Below are 16240 nucleotides of genomic sequence, written 5' to 3'. Positions count from 1 at the left end.
TTTACAGCCTGGTTAAACAAACCATGTTGGTCTGATGAGTTTATCTTTATCTGAATACACTGTTCTGGGGGATTAAGGCCCGCCTCAACTCCTGCTCTTTGCCTGTTGTGAAGCTGACCTTAGAGTCCGACAGAGTCAGCACTTCCGATATGGCAGCCGTCATTGATGGGCTGACAAAACATCCCTTCAGAAACCAAAGGGTGACATCAACACTCAGACTGCGTCCACGTTAATACATACAGCCTATGATCAAAACTGGGTCATGTCACATGTCCAGCCCTGGTCCCTGCGTCCAACAAAAGCTTATTCTCAAGACAGACAAAATGATCTACATCAAAAATGCTACAAATTCAAAATAAAGAGTGTGTAGCATTTTATCCCGGACTTGTTTTGTGCAAACATAGGCAACTAAAAGTTCCACTGCATTTTCGAGTAGCTTAAAGCTACAGTGGACTAACGTGACACTGTTTACACATGAGCACAGGAAGAGCCGGGGAGCAAAAAAGACGGACAATGAGGCAGCATTTGGCAGAGCAGCAAGAAAACAGCAGCATCAACATTTTATACATGAAGGGAAAAAAAAGAAAGGAAAAAAAAAAAGATACCTCTGCCCCATTGACAGAAAGATCAAAAGACTCCAACGGTCTGGCTGAAGCGCTCAGAGCACCTCAGCTTCAGAATGTCTTACATTAAATAGAAAGGCACGAGAAAAAGTGACCAGGTACTCTGACAAAGACAAACAAACAAACAAACAACAACAACAACAGGCACCTCTCTGAAGAGAGGCAGGTGGAGTCAGGAGGGAAATACTTAAAGCAGAGGAGTGTTTTCAATCACCGAGTGCAGCAATGAAATAAAGCTGCATGTTAACAGCATCTACTCCGGGGAAAAGACGAGATATCTTCGAATGCCACCACTCGGGTAGTTTGTAGAAATGCAGAAAATAGAAACCCCTACAAGATGCGATGCAAATACGCACAGCAAAGGATTCCACCGTCGTCGAGTAGAACAGATTAAATCGACTTTTGAAATAGTTCATATTTATAAGGCAATGTATATAATCACATGTTACTATAGCAACCATGCTATTAAAAACTCCACAGCACTGTAGGTGCAGCATGACTGAAAAAAAAAAATCTGTTTTATAATGAGTTTCTAATTCATTGTATAACCGGTTTGTAATATGACAGAGGTTTTATTTAACAGCGTATTCACTGAAGGGCCCCTCAGATCTGATCAAACATGTTGAACAGATTCTGCTTCATGAGTATGAAAATCATGTTGTAGTAGTATCTATGATAAATACACAACTATCATGAAATGGAAATCATGTTATGAGAAATAATTTTAAAGAAATTTGATGGAAAACAACATTATAATATTAGTCATTTGATGGTACCCTTCTCTTCCTGTTGCTGTAATTTAGTTTCAGCTGATTTTGCTTGAAGCTGATTGGCTGTCGAATCAAGACAAGCTGCATGACGCACCATCAGCGTCTCAACATTGTGTGATGCAAAGTATGAAAACAGCTTTGTGTTGTTGTTCTGATTCGTGTGATACAATTATTGAATCTCTGGTTCCAAATATGGACTTTTTTATTTTTCAAAATAAGAGCGCTCTACACAGACGTCCATGTCCAGAGAAGAAGAGCTGAAGCATGATCAGAGGAGAAACTGACACCAAATCACAGTGAAGAAAAACATTCTTCCCTTCCTTCACATGTTTTATATTCATTAATCAGATATTGTGATATATAAGTTATACAACTGTCTTGCAAAATTCCCATAATCCTGGTGCTGCACATCCCAGGTGCATCATATCTTTAGTTAGCCAGCAATTCCCATCCCTGAACTCAACAGTCAACTGCTGCAACATTAAATGGGTTTTCATATCAACATTAATCTCAAGTCTGAACACGGCTTTCGCTGCCCCTGATGGTCTCGGCCACCTGACCACGTGCGAGTGCAAATTCCAAAACCAATTTCCAATCAAGGGCCCTTTGTGCCTAAAGTTATAACAAACGCATGAATCCAAGATTCTGAAAGAGGCTTGCTGCTTCATGATCATTACATGGTTCACCGTCTCCAAAACATGCTCAGATATAGCGACTGCATTGTTGTTTCATTTCTCCCTTTTCCCTGAGACATCAACATGCTTTCCATTTCAAAAGAAAGCAAACATTTACAACCGAGTGGAAGAAAAAGAAATTCTAGCAACACTTCACAGATTTTGGTGCCGCTGTTTTTTCTTTTTTTCCCCTCCATTTCACCCCCCTAAACCACCAAACATGGTGAGAGGCAGTAGAAGAGAGGCAAAAAAAATAATAAAAAAAATAAAAAGAGTTAGATGTTGAGTCTTAAAATTCATCTCTCACACCGTCTCCTTCCATCAAACAGACTTTGGTGCATCTGTAATGTAAAGATGGGTCTGGTGGATCGGTTGCAATAATATATAGAGACATTGCTAATGCACCAAAATACTAAAGTGAACCATGATCTATTCAGTGGAGACGCTCCCTTTTTCCTTCCATTCATAGGGTTTCAGGCAAAAGGAAGCTGCATCTCTATTCAGACCGTTTCAAACATCTGTGGCCCACGTGTCTGACAAATGTTGTGTGCTCTGCCCTTTCACATGAAATTGGCACTTCCCTAATTAATACTCTGGATAAACTAAATGAGTGAATAGTTACAAAGCACTCACAGATTCAAAGGTCACTCTTTTTTTATATAACGCAGGGGATCACATGCTTCTGAATTATCAAGGAAAGAGAAGGTTTCATTCCACTGAAATATGCTTATTTGTATTTAATGTTCACAGAGCGGAAAAAGAGGAGTCTCAGGAGCTACTGTATACGACAATCTGGAATAGAGGGTGTCTTTACGAGCTCCAGTAGAGGTGTGATGAAAGTCTGTAATGTTCTCGCCAAACGAGACAACACTAAGTACATTCTGACGGATACGAGATTTAAGTGAAGCTCCTGTTGTTGTGATCACGTTTCACTGTTTGCATCTGTTCAAACTGCAGCAGTCGCCTTCGTTTCCAGCTGGAAACCCACCCACCCCCCCCCAAAAAAAAAACCCCCACTGTGTTGCTCACCGTGTCCAGAACAAACTACACAAAATCTGGATAATTACTCCAATCACTGCTAATAATCTCAACATTGTATATGCCAATAATGAGTCTGTAATTACACTTTGTAATCAAAGAGCACTTTAAGGTCAAGGTTTCAATTAAAACAGGCTGGGGAATAAATGAATAATTTAAATTAAGTTGATGTTTTTTTGGGGGGGGGTTTTAAAGCACAGAATGCTCACCACAAGTGGTTCGGCAAACAAGCTTCATAAAGTGTTTGCATGTGGGTGGAGCAGACAATCTGTCAACATGAACCAAATGCTTCATCAACCTGAAGGATGCTGTAAGAAGGAACACGAGCCAGCTGAGTCCGTGTCGAAGAACGACGACAGCAGCCACAAAAAGACTCATGTGAGGAACGTTTTATTTTATTGAAATGTCAACAGAAACAGCTGAACACTGTGCTAGATGGAGGCTTGTGGAGATATTCAGCATATGTGGGTTTAGCAGGGGACATACCCAAGGACAGAATACAGAGCCCAAACAAGAGCACGCTCAGTACAGCAAATACAACCATTCAACCGTGCATGCAGAGGAAAGATGTTCGGGAGGGATCAGTCTGAAAAAGTCTATGAACAAAACAAAACAAAAAAAGGCATCAAATTGTAAATGGATGCATCTGTTGAAATGTTAAGTCGCTCTGACCTGACCTGCTCAAAGGGTCACAATTCAAAATGATTTCCTCAGATGAGACTTTGGGGAACCTCAGCTGCAGACTGGATACAGTTTTATTTTTTTAAATCCAGTCCCTCAACCTGCAGGAACAGATCGTCTTGGTCAAGTGTCCTCTTTAAGGCTCGCACTGTAACAGTTGTCCAGATTTGTGCAGCTGCCCCGCGGAATCCTTCAAGGCAAGCAGTGGGCTATTATTAATTTTACAAGTCACGCTTATTTTGGGGTATTTTTGAAGTCTGTTCTTATTCCAGACGGCTTCTGACAGCTCGACAGCAGCAAAGATTTGATGTGTTCGACGAGGGAGTTCAATCAAGTTTCTGCCGTACATGAAGGAGGTTTTGTTTTTCTTGAAATATTGCTCTCCTCTGCGTGCTGAAACTTAACCCAACTTTAATGATGTTTACCTTTGACTGGGCAAGTGTGCGTTTGTGAGTTCAGACATGACAGTTTCACCTGACTGAACTGACTTGATGCCCTGCCAGACCGCCTGCCCTGCCTGCCTCTCCTCCAGCCTTTCAGTAAAAATAAATGATCCTTGGGTAGCTGTTGCATTCAGTACAACATGGTCACAAGTCAGCAAGAACTAAACGTCCATTTAGCAGGGCAGGTTAAATTAAAAGCCCCACTACAGTGCTCTTTAGTTTTGGATTTTGCCAGCAGCTGAGCACATGTCAACATTGAGCGCTGAATTGTGTATTTCCCACATAATCATCATACACCACTGAAGGCCATAATAATAACACACAGCAGCTTCATTTAAAACACAGTCAAGAGTCTTTGTACAGCAAACATTACATCAAGCTCATTTATAAAGTCATGAAGAAAATATTCTGAAAACAGACAAGCCGCCAAAGGAGCAAAGGATTGTTTAATGCAGATGAAATTGTTGAAAGTGAACTATAGATTCACCTTGAGTCTGTTCAGAAGTAAACATCCATGACATTTGTTGTAAGCATCATCACATTGAAATTTCAATAATGATAAATCTTTACATGGATGATTTGTAAACGGAAGTCATAGATTTGTTTCATGCTTTGAAATGAAAACTCATGAACTGTGGCCTCCACCCATTATCGGCCTGGCCGATTATCGGAGGACGATATTTTACAGATTGGCAATAAAAATTAATGAAGTAAAAAAGTGCACTACTTTGGCTCCGATGTACAGTAGGTGTGTCTCCACCTCTGGGTCTGTCTGCATGTCAGTGGCACCCAGTCTTCAGTGTTGATTGGCAATTATTCTTGTGACAACGAGCCAGAGAAAAAAGCAGCCTGGAGAGTCTCCTCAGGAACATAAAAAAAAAAAAAAAAGTCTTGTTGGAGTTGGTTATACTCCACCTTTTTTATTTTTAACCAAATTCACATTTACTGCAAATTCACATTTGTTCCAAATATTGGTTGTCGATATTAAAAATCTACTAATAATTTGTTTCACTATCGACACCGAAAAAACAATATTGGTCAAGTCCTTCTGACCCTCCTATTACAGAGTTTTGCTTTAGCTATATTTAGTCAATGTTGTACACCAGATTGTTTAATCCCTTTAACACAGAGAGAGAAACAACACAACACAAAAACAACCAATCCGTCACCAGTGTGACAGCCACTCTCAGAGACACACATTCAGGATGTAACTTCCCTGTTGTGATTCATTAAGGTGTGAATTAGGGATTCAGCTTTAGTTACACTTTGGAGTACAATCATACAATATGCTGGGTGAGAACGCGCCGCTGTAGTTTTAACATCTCTGCTGGCACATCATCCCTGACTGGGTCCAATTAACACAAATCACACCGTGATATCTGGTGGGACCCAGGAGAATTATTTAATGTATTTTTAACCATGAAAATTTTTTTCTGTCAGAGGAAAAGGATGTTCAAAGTCAACATAAATGAAAATCCTCCAGCATACACCCAGCTCTTACTCACTTTGATGCTGTCAAATGAACTCTGTGCCGTTTGGTTTAAAATAGATGAACTGTTGAATTGATCGATCGGATTCATTTAGGTTGCTAATTAAGTCGTTTTCCAAGAAATGTATGTAGACTAATGGGCCATTTTTCCTCAGAGGCCGCAGGAATGATCTCACAGGATAAGTGCAGGAGGCAGTTCAGCAGCAGCAGAAAAATTTCACGTCAACATAGGACGTGTGAAAAATGTACAGTCCCAAAAAGCGTTGAGTTTTAAAGCGTTCCTTTGACTTAAAGCTGTACAAGTCTGTGAAGAAGTTCAAATACAGCATCAACACCAGCTGCACACATGGACACTTTAAAAGACTTGACGGCTTTGTTTTAAGATTAAAGCAGAATGTATTAAAACTGAATTTCACACAAATAAAATAGAAAATAGTATTAAAAGCGGGACAGCTGCAGACAGCAGTATAACGATAGTGGACATGGGGAGGGGAGAAAGGGGCATCACATAATGCTAAAGGTCCCTGACAGTCACGTGAATCGAACAGGCTTTGCTGCAGTTAAGGCTGCTGGCTTGCAGTGACTCCGCCTCCTAAAGGTGATAACTGAAGACAGCAGTCACACACATGAAGAGAGGGGTGTAAGATGATAAGATGAGGACGTTTATTTTTAAGACATCTTGTAAAAAAAAAAAGGAAGATAATCCTTCATACTTGTGTGAAGATTATTCAATGGACCACATCGAGTGTGAACTTTAACCATTCCTTGGTAGCATGAAATCTGCACCACATGCAGCGCTCCGGTCTATATATAGATTCGGGTGTTTTTCTATTCACAATGTGTAAAACAGTTCTAATTATTCATCCGAAACCTTCGCCACTGTATCCTCCATCATTCTGCTGCTTTGGATACCCGGATTACTCCATCAGCACACCAAGTTAAAAATGTCTCAAGCCAAACAGACGGAGGCACCAGTCAAAGGGCCTATAAAGAGCGACTTCTCCCTGACCACAGAGTAACCTATAATTGGGGGCCCAATATCAGCCTGCCTAAAAACACAGCTTACAATATACACGTTTCAAAATAGTAAGTGGTAAGGTGGGGCACAGCCACACTGGGCAAAGTGAGCTGGAGTCAAAAGGCTGGAATAAGCTTCAGTTGCCAGTGTGCGCAGACAATCTTTCCGCAAGCACACGCACACTCGCTGCACTCTTGTCCGTGCACTTTCACAGGACGACTAAATTTAGTCCTCCAGCAATCGTGATGACAATACTTGTGTGAAGATTCCTTTATTTCTTTTAAACAATAGGGAGCGTTCAAATAAAGCAAGGCTCAGCGTAACCAAAGCATACAGTCTCTGGCTTGCTCTCCATTTATGTAGAAGCACTTACTATAATGATAAAATACAACAGTTGAGTCAGGTTTTTTCTCTTCTTTTTTCTAAACTACAGTCTTTAATAAAAGGCCCTCATCCAAAATGAAAATAAAGAATGATCAATGAAGACTAAAGATCTTGAAGTGGAATACAATGGCTTTACAATTACAACTTTAGACAGTGGTAAACATACAGTTACTGTACACATACTAAACTATGGCTAAAATATTCCTAATGGCCCTTGACAATCAAACATTTATTTATGAAACAGTTGATTGCATCGATTCTCTCTGTTCAGTTAATCATGTGCTGTGTAATTCAAAGAGCTTTAATAACGCACCCCAGCTCCAAACAAGTCACCAACAATGAGGCACACAATCCACATACATGCAGAGTGCAGGTTTCAATATTCTGTATTCATGGACATGATGGAGATTTATATGGGGAAATCAGTTCACGTATAGCTTCCTGGTATCTGAGCATGTTGGGCTGATTGAATGATTGCCTGCGTGTTGTTTGGACTGTGTGCTTAAAACCAGGTTAGAGAGGGAAAAATCTGAGCTAGCTCACACGCTGCTATTAAGGTGCCCTTGAGCAAGCCCTTAACCCCGAATCTGCTCCAGTGGAGCTTCTGTGGGCAGCAGATAAGGCTGTGGGTGCACTGGACGGCTTCCATGTGTCAGTGTGTGTGCGTTTCTGTGTGTGCGTTTCTGCGTGTGTGTGTGGTGTGTGGTGTGTGTGGTGTGTGTGTGTGTGTGTGTGTGTGTGTGTGTGTGTAGGTTGGTCCAGCCAAACGACCATGATTAAATTAAGATTAAAATAATGATTACTCATCAATGGTGCCAATACTGAAGCATTCGCTGCGTCCTTTTGCAAAGGGCTCTCACCGGGACAGCATTTAGTCAAGATTTCTGTTAAAGCTACCTGAACGGTTAAGACTATAAGACAACGTACAGACTGGTTTTTTTTTTTCAATTACAATATGTCATGTTGGACCCTTCATACGGTTTACATTTATAGGAAAATGTTGAAAATGGATATGGAAGTATAGAGTTGATGTGTGATGCCATAACGTGCACAACAAACTAGTTCAGCTTACAAAAATTAATTTCTTAAGCTCACAATAAGTGGAGACTGCGATGATCCAATAAAATAAAAACATCTTTGTAAGCATTGTTAGATGATGATATTACCTTTAGGCTAGTCGAGCTTGGTATGAAAAGTGTTACTGTGGGGTTTTTTTTTGGTGTTGTTGTTTTGGTTCTCACACCTTGTAGGTCATGTTACTGCTCAAAAGTCAACCCCGACATTTGTTCATTTCAGCGAAGCTCAGGAAAAAAGAAAAGGGGGGAAAGAGGGAGGATGGCGAGAGGCTGTGAAAAGCACTTCCATGCTACCCTCCCCCCCCGACTGAACAGTAGCGGATGACAATAGCTTCTAAACCAGGGCACGCCAGACATCCTGACAAAGGCAGGCTCCTCCCAAGCTGCTGAGTCCCTGTTCCCAAATAAACACAGCCACAGGGAGAGAGCATGAGCCGGGGATGTGCTGCTAGCCATGTCCAGACCAGCGGCAAAATGAAGCTCTCTGCTCAAGAGCAAAGCATTCTGCCAGCGAACCATGAAATGCATGCTGGACAGGGCAAATCTCTTGACACACTACAATGCACAAAACGAGTTGCCCAATTAGGGCTCATGAAACGGGAAAAAATAAATAGTCACAAAATAAAGACAAATGTCAAAAACTAGAAAGAAAGCAAACATCCTTCTCTATACGCATCGAGACGAGCATTCATCTGAATGAAATTCAGGTCTTACTCACATGTAGGCAGGCGAAAGGGGTGAGGACCTGGATGTCTTAAGAACTGGCACTGGGAATTTCCAGCTGACAGGAGAACCGCTTTTCCATTTTAACGGCATGTTGTTGTCACCAGAATGGTGCTACAGCAACACCAACAGCAAAGACCATGTCCATGAAAAGGTTTCCAATGCAGTCTTCCATCCCACTCTGCCCACACCATTTAAGAGGGAGGGAGAGCAGCAGTGACAGCGGCAGCTACAGAAATACACTGGCAGAGGCAGTGCAGGCTACAGTCAGGGTTGTGACTTTAGCAGCAGCGCTGGGAAGCCAATAGATTGCATCCAAGCGACTACTTGCCCTGCTGCATTCATGGGTGTCTTGTGAAAGGAGGGGGAGGAAGCCCAGCCTTCCCATCAACCTTTCAGCGTTTGTGTGTGGCTCAGTAGCTAAGCAACAGTGCCACCTTGTTAACGGAGCTGTGATTACAGTTCTGGGCTTGCTATGAAAAGACTGGAAAGGGAGATCAGGGAGAAAGAGAAAATACAAATCAAAAAAAGTCATAACATTTTATTTTTTGTGATAAAATATATCTGCTATACTCAGGTTCTGATCTTTATGGGAGTCAAAATGGGATTTCAGTCAGTGGTAATAATCCAATAAAAAAAAAAAAAAACTACCTGAAAATATGTTTCAACTCACTCATTTAATAGGAATAAAAAATAATTTAAGATAAGAAAATCCTTTATTCATCTCACAAACTGAGGAATTTACAGTGTTACAGCAGCAAAGCAGGATAGTAGAAGAAAATTCACAGTGTTCAAATTACACCAAAAAAAAAGATTTTGTTAAGATTATTGTTAATTAATTTCTACTTTCATTAAAATACATGGCCCTGTCATTTCTGGACATAGATGTGCTTTGTACTTCTAATTCAGATCATTATTTTACAGTTTTCATTGGTGCAGCCAAACATAAAGACTATAATGCTCAGAACTGAATATCAGTAATAAGTACAAAACAAAATGTGTCCCTGTGGAAACTCAGTGTCCATCCCTTATCTGGACATATCTGTAAGCTGTGTCCTCATTAATCTACCTGGACAACTGCTAATAACTTTCAATTATTAGTGTCAAACTATCCAACCAGTAGCCGGCACTACAACATGCTGCTCCAACCCCAAAGCAACGATATGAAACCCTCTACATGGCCTTTCAAGACTGTGACTCCACGACAGCACTGTTATCAAGTCCTGCTCTAATCACGTCAAAATATTCCCACTGAACTGAGGAAGGTTCAAGGCTCAGATACACACTCTCTCCTATATGAACACACTGCGAGTGTGTTCCATTGCATTGGGAGGCGTGAGGGGCGTAAATATCCCACATTACACTGGCAATCTGTAAGCGCCATAATAACACTCACGCATAGCGAGCATGTTGAGTTGTTCAACATGCCAACACAAGAAAGGAAACATTTAACCAGAGGCCCGTTTCAGAGAGGAGGTTATGTGCAAACACTGGATCAGTAAGGGAGGTCACTCAAGAAGGGCTTGGAGACATGTGGAGTATATTCATAATATATATATTAATATTCATTTTGCAGGGAGTTGCATTTACGTCAGGAGATGTTAATGTAATTAGGCCAAATTGAATCACTAAACAGGATATAAGTGAGAGGAAATGTATGTGTGTGAAACCAGCATGATGAAGGCACATTGAAATAGCCATTTAACAATATTATTTTATTCAATCGCCTATGTCAAATATGATTAAACTAAGGTTCCACCCATGGGTCTAATTTCGTTTTCTATTTCAATTTGAGCTGATTCAAGTCCCGCCTGATTGCACCTAAATAAAAATACATTTTAGGTTCACCACCACCAGTTTTTACCTGCATACAAATCTGATTAAATATATTACATTCAAACTGACTCACTGACTCGTGCAGCAATTTTCTCCCACAACACTTCTCTCTACTTTGCTGCTGAGGCAGAGTTACTTTTTATTTTTTCCGTATGCCTGGATGAGGATGTCTAGTTTGAAAGGGGAAAAGCAGACTGTTTTACTTTTTTTGTCACCTGTTGCCATGGTGATTCATAGTATCAAGGCTCCATTAAGGTTAGCTTTTGATAGTCGTGGTGCACTCGCTGAACACCAAGTCGACCTACTCAGAGTAGACTGAACAAACTCACATCAGGTACCAGAGTTGTCCGTCCTGTGAGAGGACGGGCAACTCTGGTTCGTCTGAGAGTTTGTTGAACCTTGAAACGGGACCATGGGGGGGAAACAGACCAGCTCCCCACCCAGAATGCAGGCTCTCTACAGACACAATCACCACCACACACTTATGGAGGCCCATGAGTTTATTTATTCAAACAAATACAAAAAAAACCTAGTGAATCTGCCGTTAATGAACTTGAACAAAAACATTTTTGAAATGCGACCGATAAGAGACAAAACCACCAATAAGAGTCAACAACGAGATTTTGGCGCCACATGTGCTGAACATCTAAAATCAGCCCCTGGTCTAACCAAGACTTCCTGCAGTGGTACAATCAATTCTCAAGTTTCTTCATCAATAAGTCCCCAACATGGAGGAGAGAAAATGACAGGAATCAGGAGAATACAACAAAAGGGATGCTGGTGTTCATAAACACCTTACCGGCTGTGTTATTCTTAAAGGGGAGAATCCTTTCAACATGTTTTCGGTCGAATCAAAGCTGTATATATAAAAGGGTTAAATTCCCCCCCCCCCCCCCTTTAGAAAGTGCTAGAGCAAAAACTTCAAAGGCTACTGTTCAACCTCCACAAAGCTGGCAAATCGCAGGATGGAGCGGCTGTAAATATCAGATTGTTGGTTTTCTGGCAGCATCGACACTCTCAGGCACAGCGCCCGTCAAAGCTGACGGAGAAAAGGTCTCAAGAAAGACTCTGACCTTCTAGGGAGAAGAATACAGATGCCTTGACCCAAAGGTTTGCTTCATTAACCTTCTCATTAAACCCCCCTATCATACATTAAACTAAACGGAGAACGAGGGGGGGAAAAAAAATAATTCATATCTCACCGAAAACAGAAGTTGTCATGGCTATTGTCTCGCCCCACTTTAATCAAATCAATTAGATTTGTTGGATTATTGTGCTGGAGATTATGAAGCAGCAGCCTCTTGATGTGATTTATAATTCTATGAAATATGCGAGGTCATGTGAGGTAGAAGTCAAGCTTTAAACTGTATTTAAGAGCCTTACAACTTGGGCACAACACCCTTTCTTTGCCGCCTGTTGACATGATGTTAAAACATGTGTAGCACTACTGTGTATACATTTAAAGCAGGCTATACAATTTCAACCATCATACAACTCTGTTTACATTTTTTTTTTTTTTTTAAAAAGCAGCATTCGTCTCGCTTGTGTCGTTTCCGTGATATTTGAAATATGCTCCGTCTGTGTACAACTGCCGGTCTGCTCAGGATATTTCTGCATATGACACACACCTGACCTCTCGAACCAAACCGCATGCAAACCATGACATGAGGCTGCACTGATAGTTCTCTGTCCTTGAGGGTCATAAAAAAAAACAAGAAAACATTGAACCAGCTGACACCATGAATGCCGTACATGGTTGTTTGTACAACATTTGAAGAAACAGAATAAGTTTATGAAGCCCCCGGGGAAACTAGATTATCAACACTTTGGTTTGACCCCGTCCCTTCTTCTACCAACTCCATCCTCTTTTTAACCATGTGATCATTTCCCAGACAGACCAGTCTCCCTCCCAGCTTGCACTGTAAATGCCAGAGTGACCTTGACTCTACTGGAAGGGCAGCGGTCACGCTGTCTCTCCTGTTAAAGCCTATGGGCTCAACGCTACACCTGTTACTCTCAGCTCTGTGTTTTTCACTCTGCTATCAAAGTCACCACACCATAAAGATATCTATTTTTAAATAACACTCGAGTTGCAGTAGTTTCCTGTATTCACTTAAACAAACTGGTATGTTGTGCTGTGAGGGTCTGCACATTCTTCTCCAATCCTTTCACTCTCAGATCCCCTGCAGCTTCTCTGAGTAATGTGTGTGTCTGCAGCAGAGTCAAGAATGAAAATGTCCAAAGGCGTCCCCCCCCCCCCCCCCCCCCCAAACTACACACACACACACATCTGTCATTTCCCATCATCACTGAAGTCATGGGCCACACATTAGCCAAAGATAGTCAGTGCCATTGAATGGCATGTTTGGGATGTTGATAGAAATCTTGATGCATTAATGATACTGACCTAGTCTGCATTACTTTTAACTTCCATTCACACATCAACACTGAGCCCAGTTTACACAGAAGTCCAGAACACAAATGCCCAAATCAGTTGGACCAGACTTTCACCTGCTTTATACAAATGTCGAGTAATGTTGATACTATTTGACAACAGAGCAAGTAATCATCTATAACATTCAAACAAGACGGTATATTGATGTCGTTACACAGAGGTTACCTGCATCGTCGCCTGGTTACTACGCTCTGCTCTTTTACTGATGGGTACCTCCAAATACATGTTGTGCTGAACTAACAGACTTGACAGACATGAACCAATACCCCTGCACAGTTTACACAAGCTCCCCGTTTCTCCTAAACCAAAAGGAGCATTCCCATCTCCTGTTGTGTAGTACCAACGTGTAACTGAGACTCAGCGTGGGGATCTGATTCTGCAGACACTGTCCTGAGTTCATGCGGGGAAGCAGCTTTAGATTAAAGACTTTCTCGGGACTCGTCATTGAGCACCAGAGCCTTCCTGCTTTTCTTCCTTATAATCTTATCTAGGATTACTTCATTAACACCTCCTACTCCAGGTGGAAACTGTTTCCCAACCAGGACTGACAACTGGTGCACTCTTTACTATTCAAAGTTGAGCTGAGTAAAAAAAAAGTTTTTGTTTTTTTTAATGAAGTAGTTATCTAAATGTTGAGGAAGGATAACGTTTAATGCGTAAAAGATCCAATAACGCTCCGAATTGTTGGCATGGGTTTGTGAGAAGAAAAGTGAAATGTGTTATATTACAGCGCTACATGAACATACAAAATACACCGTGGCTAACACATTAATATAAGAATAACAGCCGGCCATTACCTGTCATGTAGTCCAACGGGCATCGTCTCCCCTCTGAGTACAGGGTGCTCCATACCCTCGCCGAAACCACTCCTCAAAAACACAAACACAGTCCTGTAAACACTCTTATCATGTTTGACGTATCACAAAGACAAAACATTCAGTTTGAGCAAAGAAAAAGACGCACCACTGACACATGAAGTTGTAGTAACTCACTCATGTCTGCACAAACAACATGTTCTTTTATGAACTTACAGTTTGCAGGCAATGTGTTAAAACACAAAGTGTAGCCTGAAGGGGAAAATATCTAAGGGCTGTAATAGAGCAAATAATTGGAAAGTAATGATAGTTTCTAAATCTACCGCTTCATTGCAAAAATATGCAGAACAAAATTTTTGTATTTCTATGTTTGGCTGCTCGTTGAGTCTCTGAAACTCTTTTCCTTGTGTTGCTGCTTGTTGTGTCCAGGACACTCTGTAAAAAAAAGACATTTTTTATCTGTCTTTCTTCCTGGTCAAATATAGGTTAAATAAAAAACAGAAAACACATTCAGTCTTGTGCAAAATACCAGAAGGGAAACTTTCTTCCAGCTGTTTACAGTTTGATTTCAATCAAATCAAATTTTAGTCACGTTGCAACCAAGATCAACATTTTATAATTCATTTTCCAAATACAATGACAGAAGTCTGAGTAAGTATTTATAATGGTTTCATCAGTAATTACACAAATCTTGTTTACACTGTTGTTATGTTTTCTGATAGTCAGAATTAATTAATTATTAATTAATTAATAGTGTTATTATTGTTAAGTGATGAAAAGTGCATTAATTTTAAACAGAGGTTGATCACACTGAAATGTGACAGCTGCATGAGAAGTCTTAACTTGTTGCTTTACAAAGAACTGGGCTAATGAATGCTAAAAATATCCGCCTTGTGCACAGAACAATGTCCCTTATATGTTAATAAAGCCTTATCTTTCTTCGAGTCGTGTACATTTTAAAGTGCACTCCTAACATCGACCTCTCTGTTTATTTATTTTAAAGAAAGACTCCTACATACACAGTTAAGATCCCTTAAGTTTCACTGCTTTTTTTGCTGTTTGTTAAACCTTCTTAAAGTAATAAAAAAAGGACAGTAAACGACAGTTTTCCCCCTCACAGACTCAGAGGTTGACTTAAATATAAAAGCTTAAAGACTGACATGTGATGAAAACCTGCCTCCACTAAAAGGTAGCCGACCTGCCTGCTAGCAACGACATGGATCTATCGTTACTATTATTATTTAATTTAAGTATTAATTCATCCAGACTTCACCCTTTGTCTCGTCGTAGAAAGGAGACGCTGTCAGAATTGAAGTTTTCTGAATTTCCATGTTTCCTGAGCACAGTCTGCACATCAACACTGGATAACAGGCTAACTAGCCGAGCTAACCCATTCACATTTACAGTGGCTAGCTTAAATTAAGGTTTTTACCTGAGGACAGTTTAACAGTCTGGCTGTCATTTAAGTCCCTGTTCACTATCCGGTCACTATGTTGGAGTAACTGCCGACGGTTTGAACCCACCAGAGACGAAGCACGAGTTACTTGGGTGACTTATTAGTTGGTCTTGTTGGATGGTAGATTTGCCAACCACCAACAAATGTTTATGACTATCTGTCAACCTGTTCAGTTCACTGCCCGATATATATGGTATTTAAATAACAGTATACATCTTAAATAGGCTGTGTAAACTTAAAAAAAGCAGATTTCATACCTTGAACAACGAGGAAAAACGTTAACAAGCGTCCTTGTTTTTTCCTCCCCAAGCCCTCAAATCCACTTACACCGCTGGAGCCTCCTTTACTTATTTTTTATCCAATCAGGTTAACGCTTACTTACAAGGGGCTGGAGCATCCACACTTTTCATTGGTGGGAGAGTATGGCAATCTTTTCTCATTGGCTCAAAACTTCCGTTACTAAATAAAGTGGCTCTCTTAAAGAGGAGTCGTCTTTCTTTCTGTGAAGCCTTGACACACACACACACACACACACACACACACACACACACACACACACACACACACACACACACACACACAGCGACACAAACGCACACACACGAGTGTATTGATTTGAGAAACAACAGTTTTTTGTGTGAAAGTTTGACTGTGTCCTGAGTTGCTCATCTGTGGTTGTAAGGAAAATTAAGCTCAATATCTTTCAGGGAAGATATACAGATATACTGAGAATTTAAGTGCAATTATGTGTAATTATGA

The 16240-nt window shown here is 40.7% G+C and overlaps 1 protein-coding gene across 4 annotated transcripts in view; it reads right to left on the bottom strand.

Annotated features, from left to right (window-relative positions):
- Positions 1–15848, bottom strand: part of klhl13 (kelch-like family member 13) — a 35674-nt gene extending 19826 nt beyond the window's left edge. The window contains exons 1-2 of one of the 4 annotated variants that reach the window (XM_079355349.1): positions 15739–15848; positions 14008–14079 (exon numbers count right to left, since the gene is read on the bottom strand). In XM_079355349.1, coding sequence (XP_079211475.1) covers positions 14008–14060 — 53 coding nt within the window. In that variant the 5' untranslated portion in view covers positions 14061–14079; positions 15739–15848. Of the gene's footprint in view, positions 1–8914; positions 9222–14007; positions 14080–15457; positions 15653–15738 lie in introns of those variants that run through there. The other 3 variants (XM_079355351.1, XM_079355350.1, XM_079355348.1) reach the window with 3 other exon arrangements.
- Between the last annotated feature and the right edge of the window lie 392 nt (positions 15849–16240).

The sequence above is a fragment of the Symphodus melops genome, assembly GCF_947650265.1.
Source record: "Symphodus melops genome assembly, chromosome: 11".
NCBI lineage: Eukaryota > Metazoa > Chordata > Actinopteri > Labriformes > Labridae > Symphodus > Symphodus melops.
The sequence above is the reverse complement of the archived record's forward strand: the minus strand, read 5'-3'. Positions and strand labels throughout refer to the sequence as shown.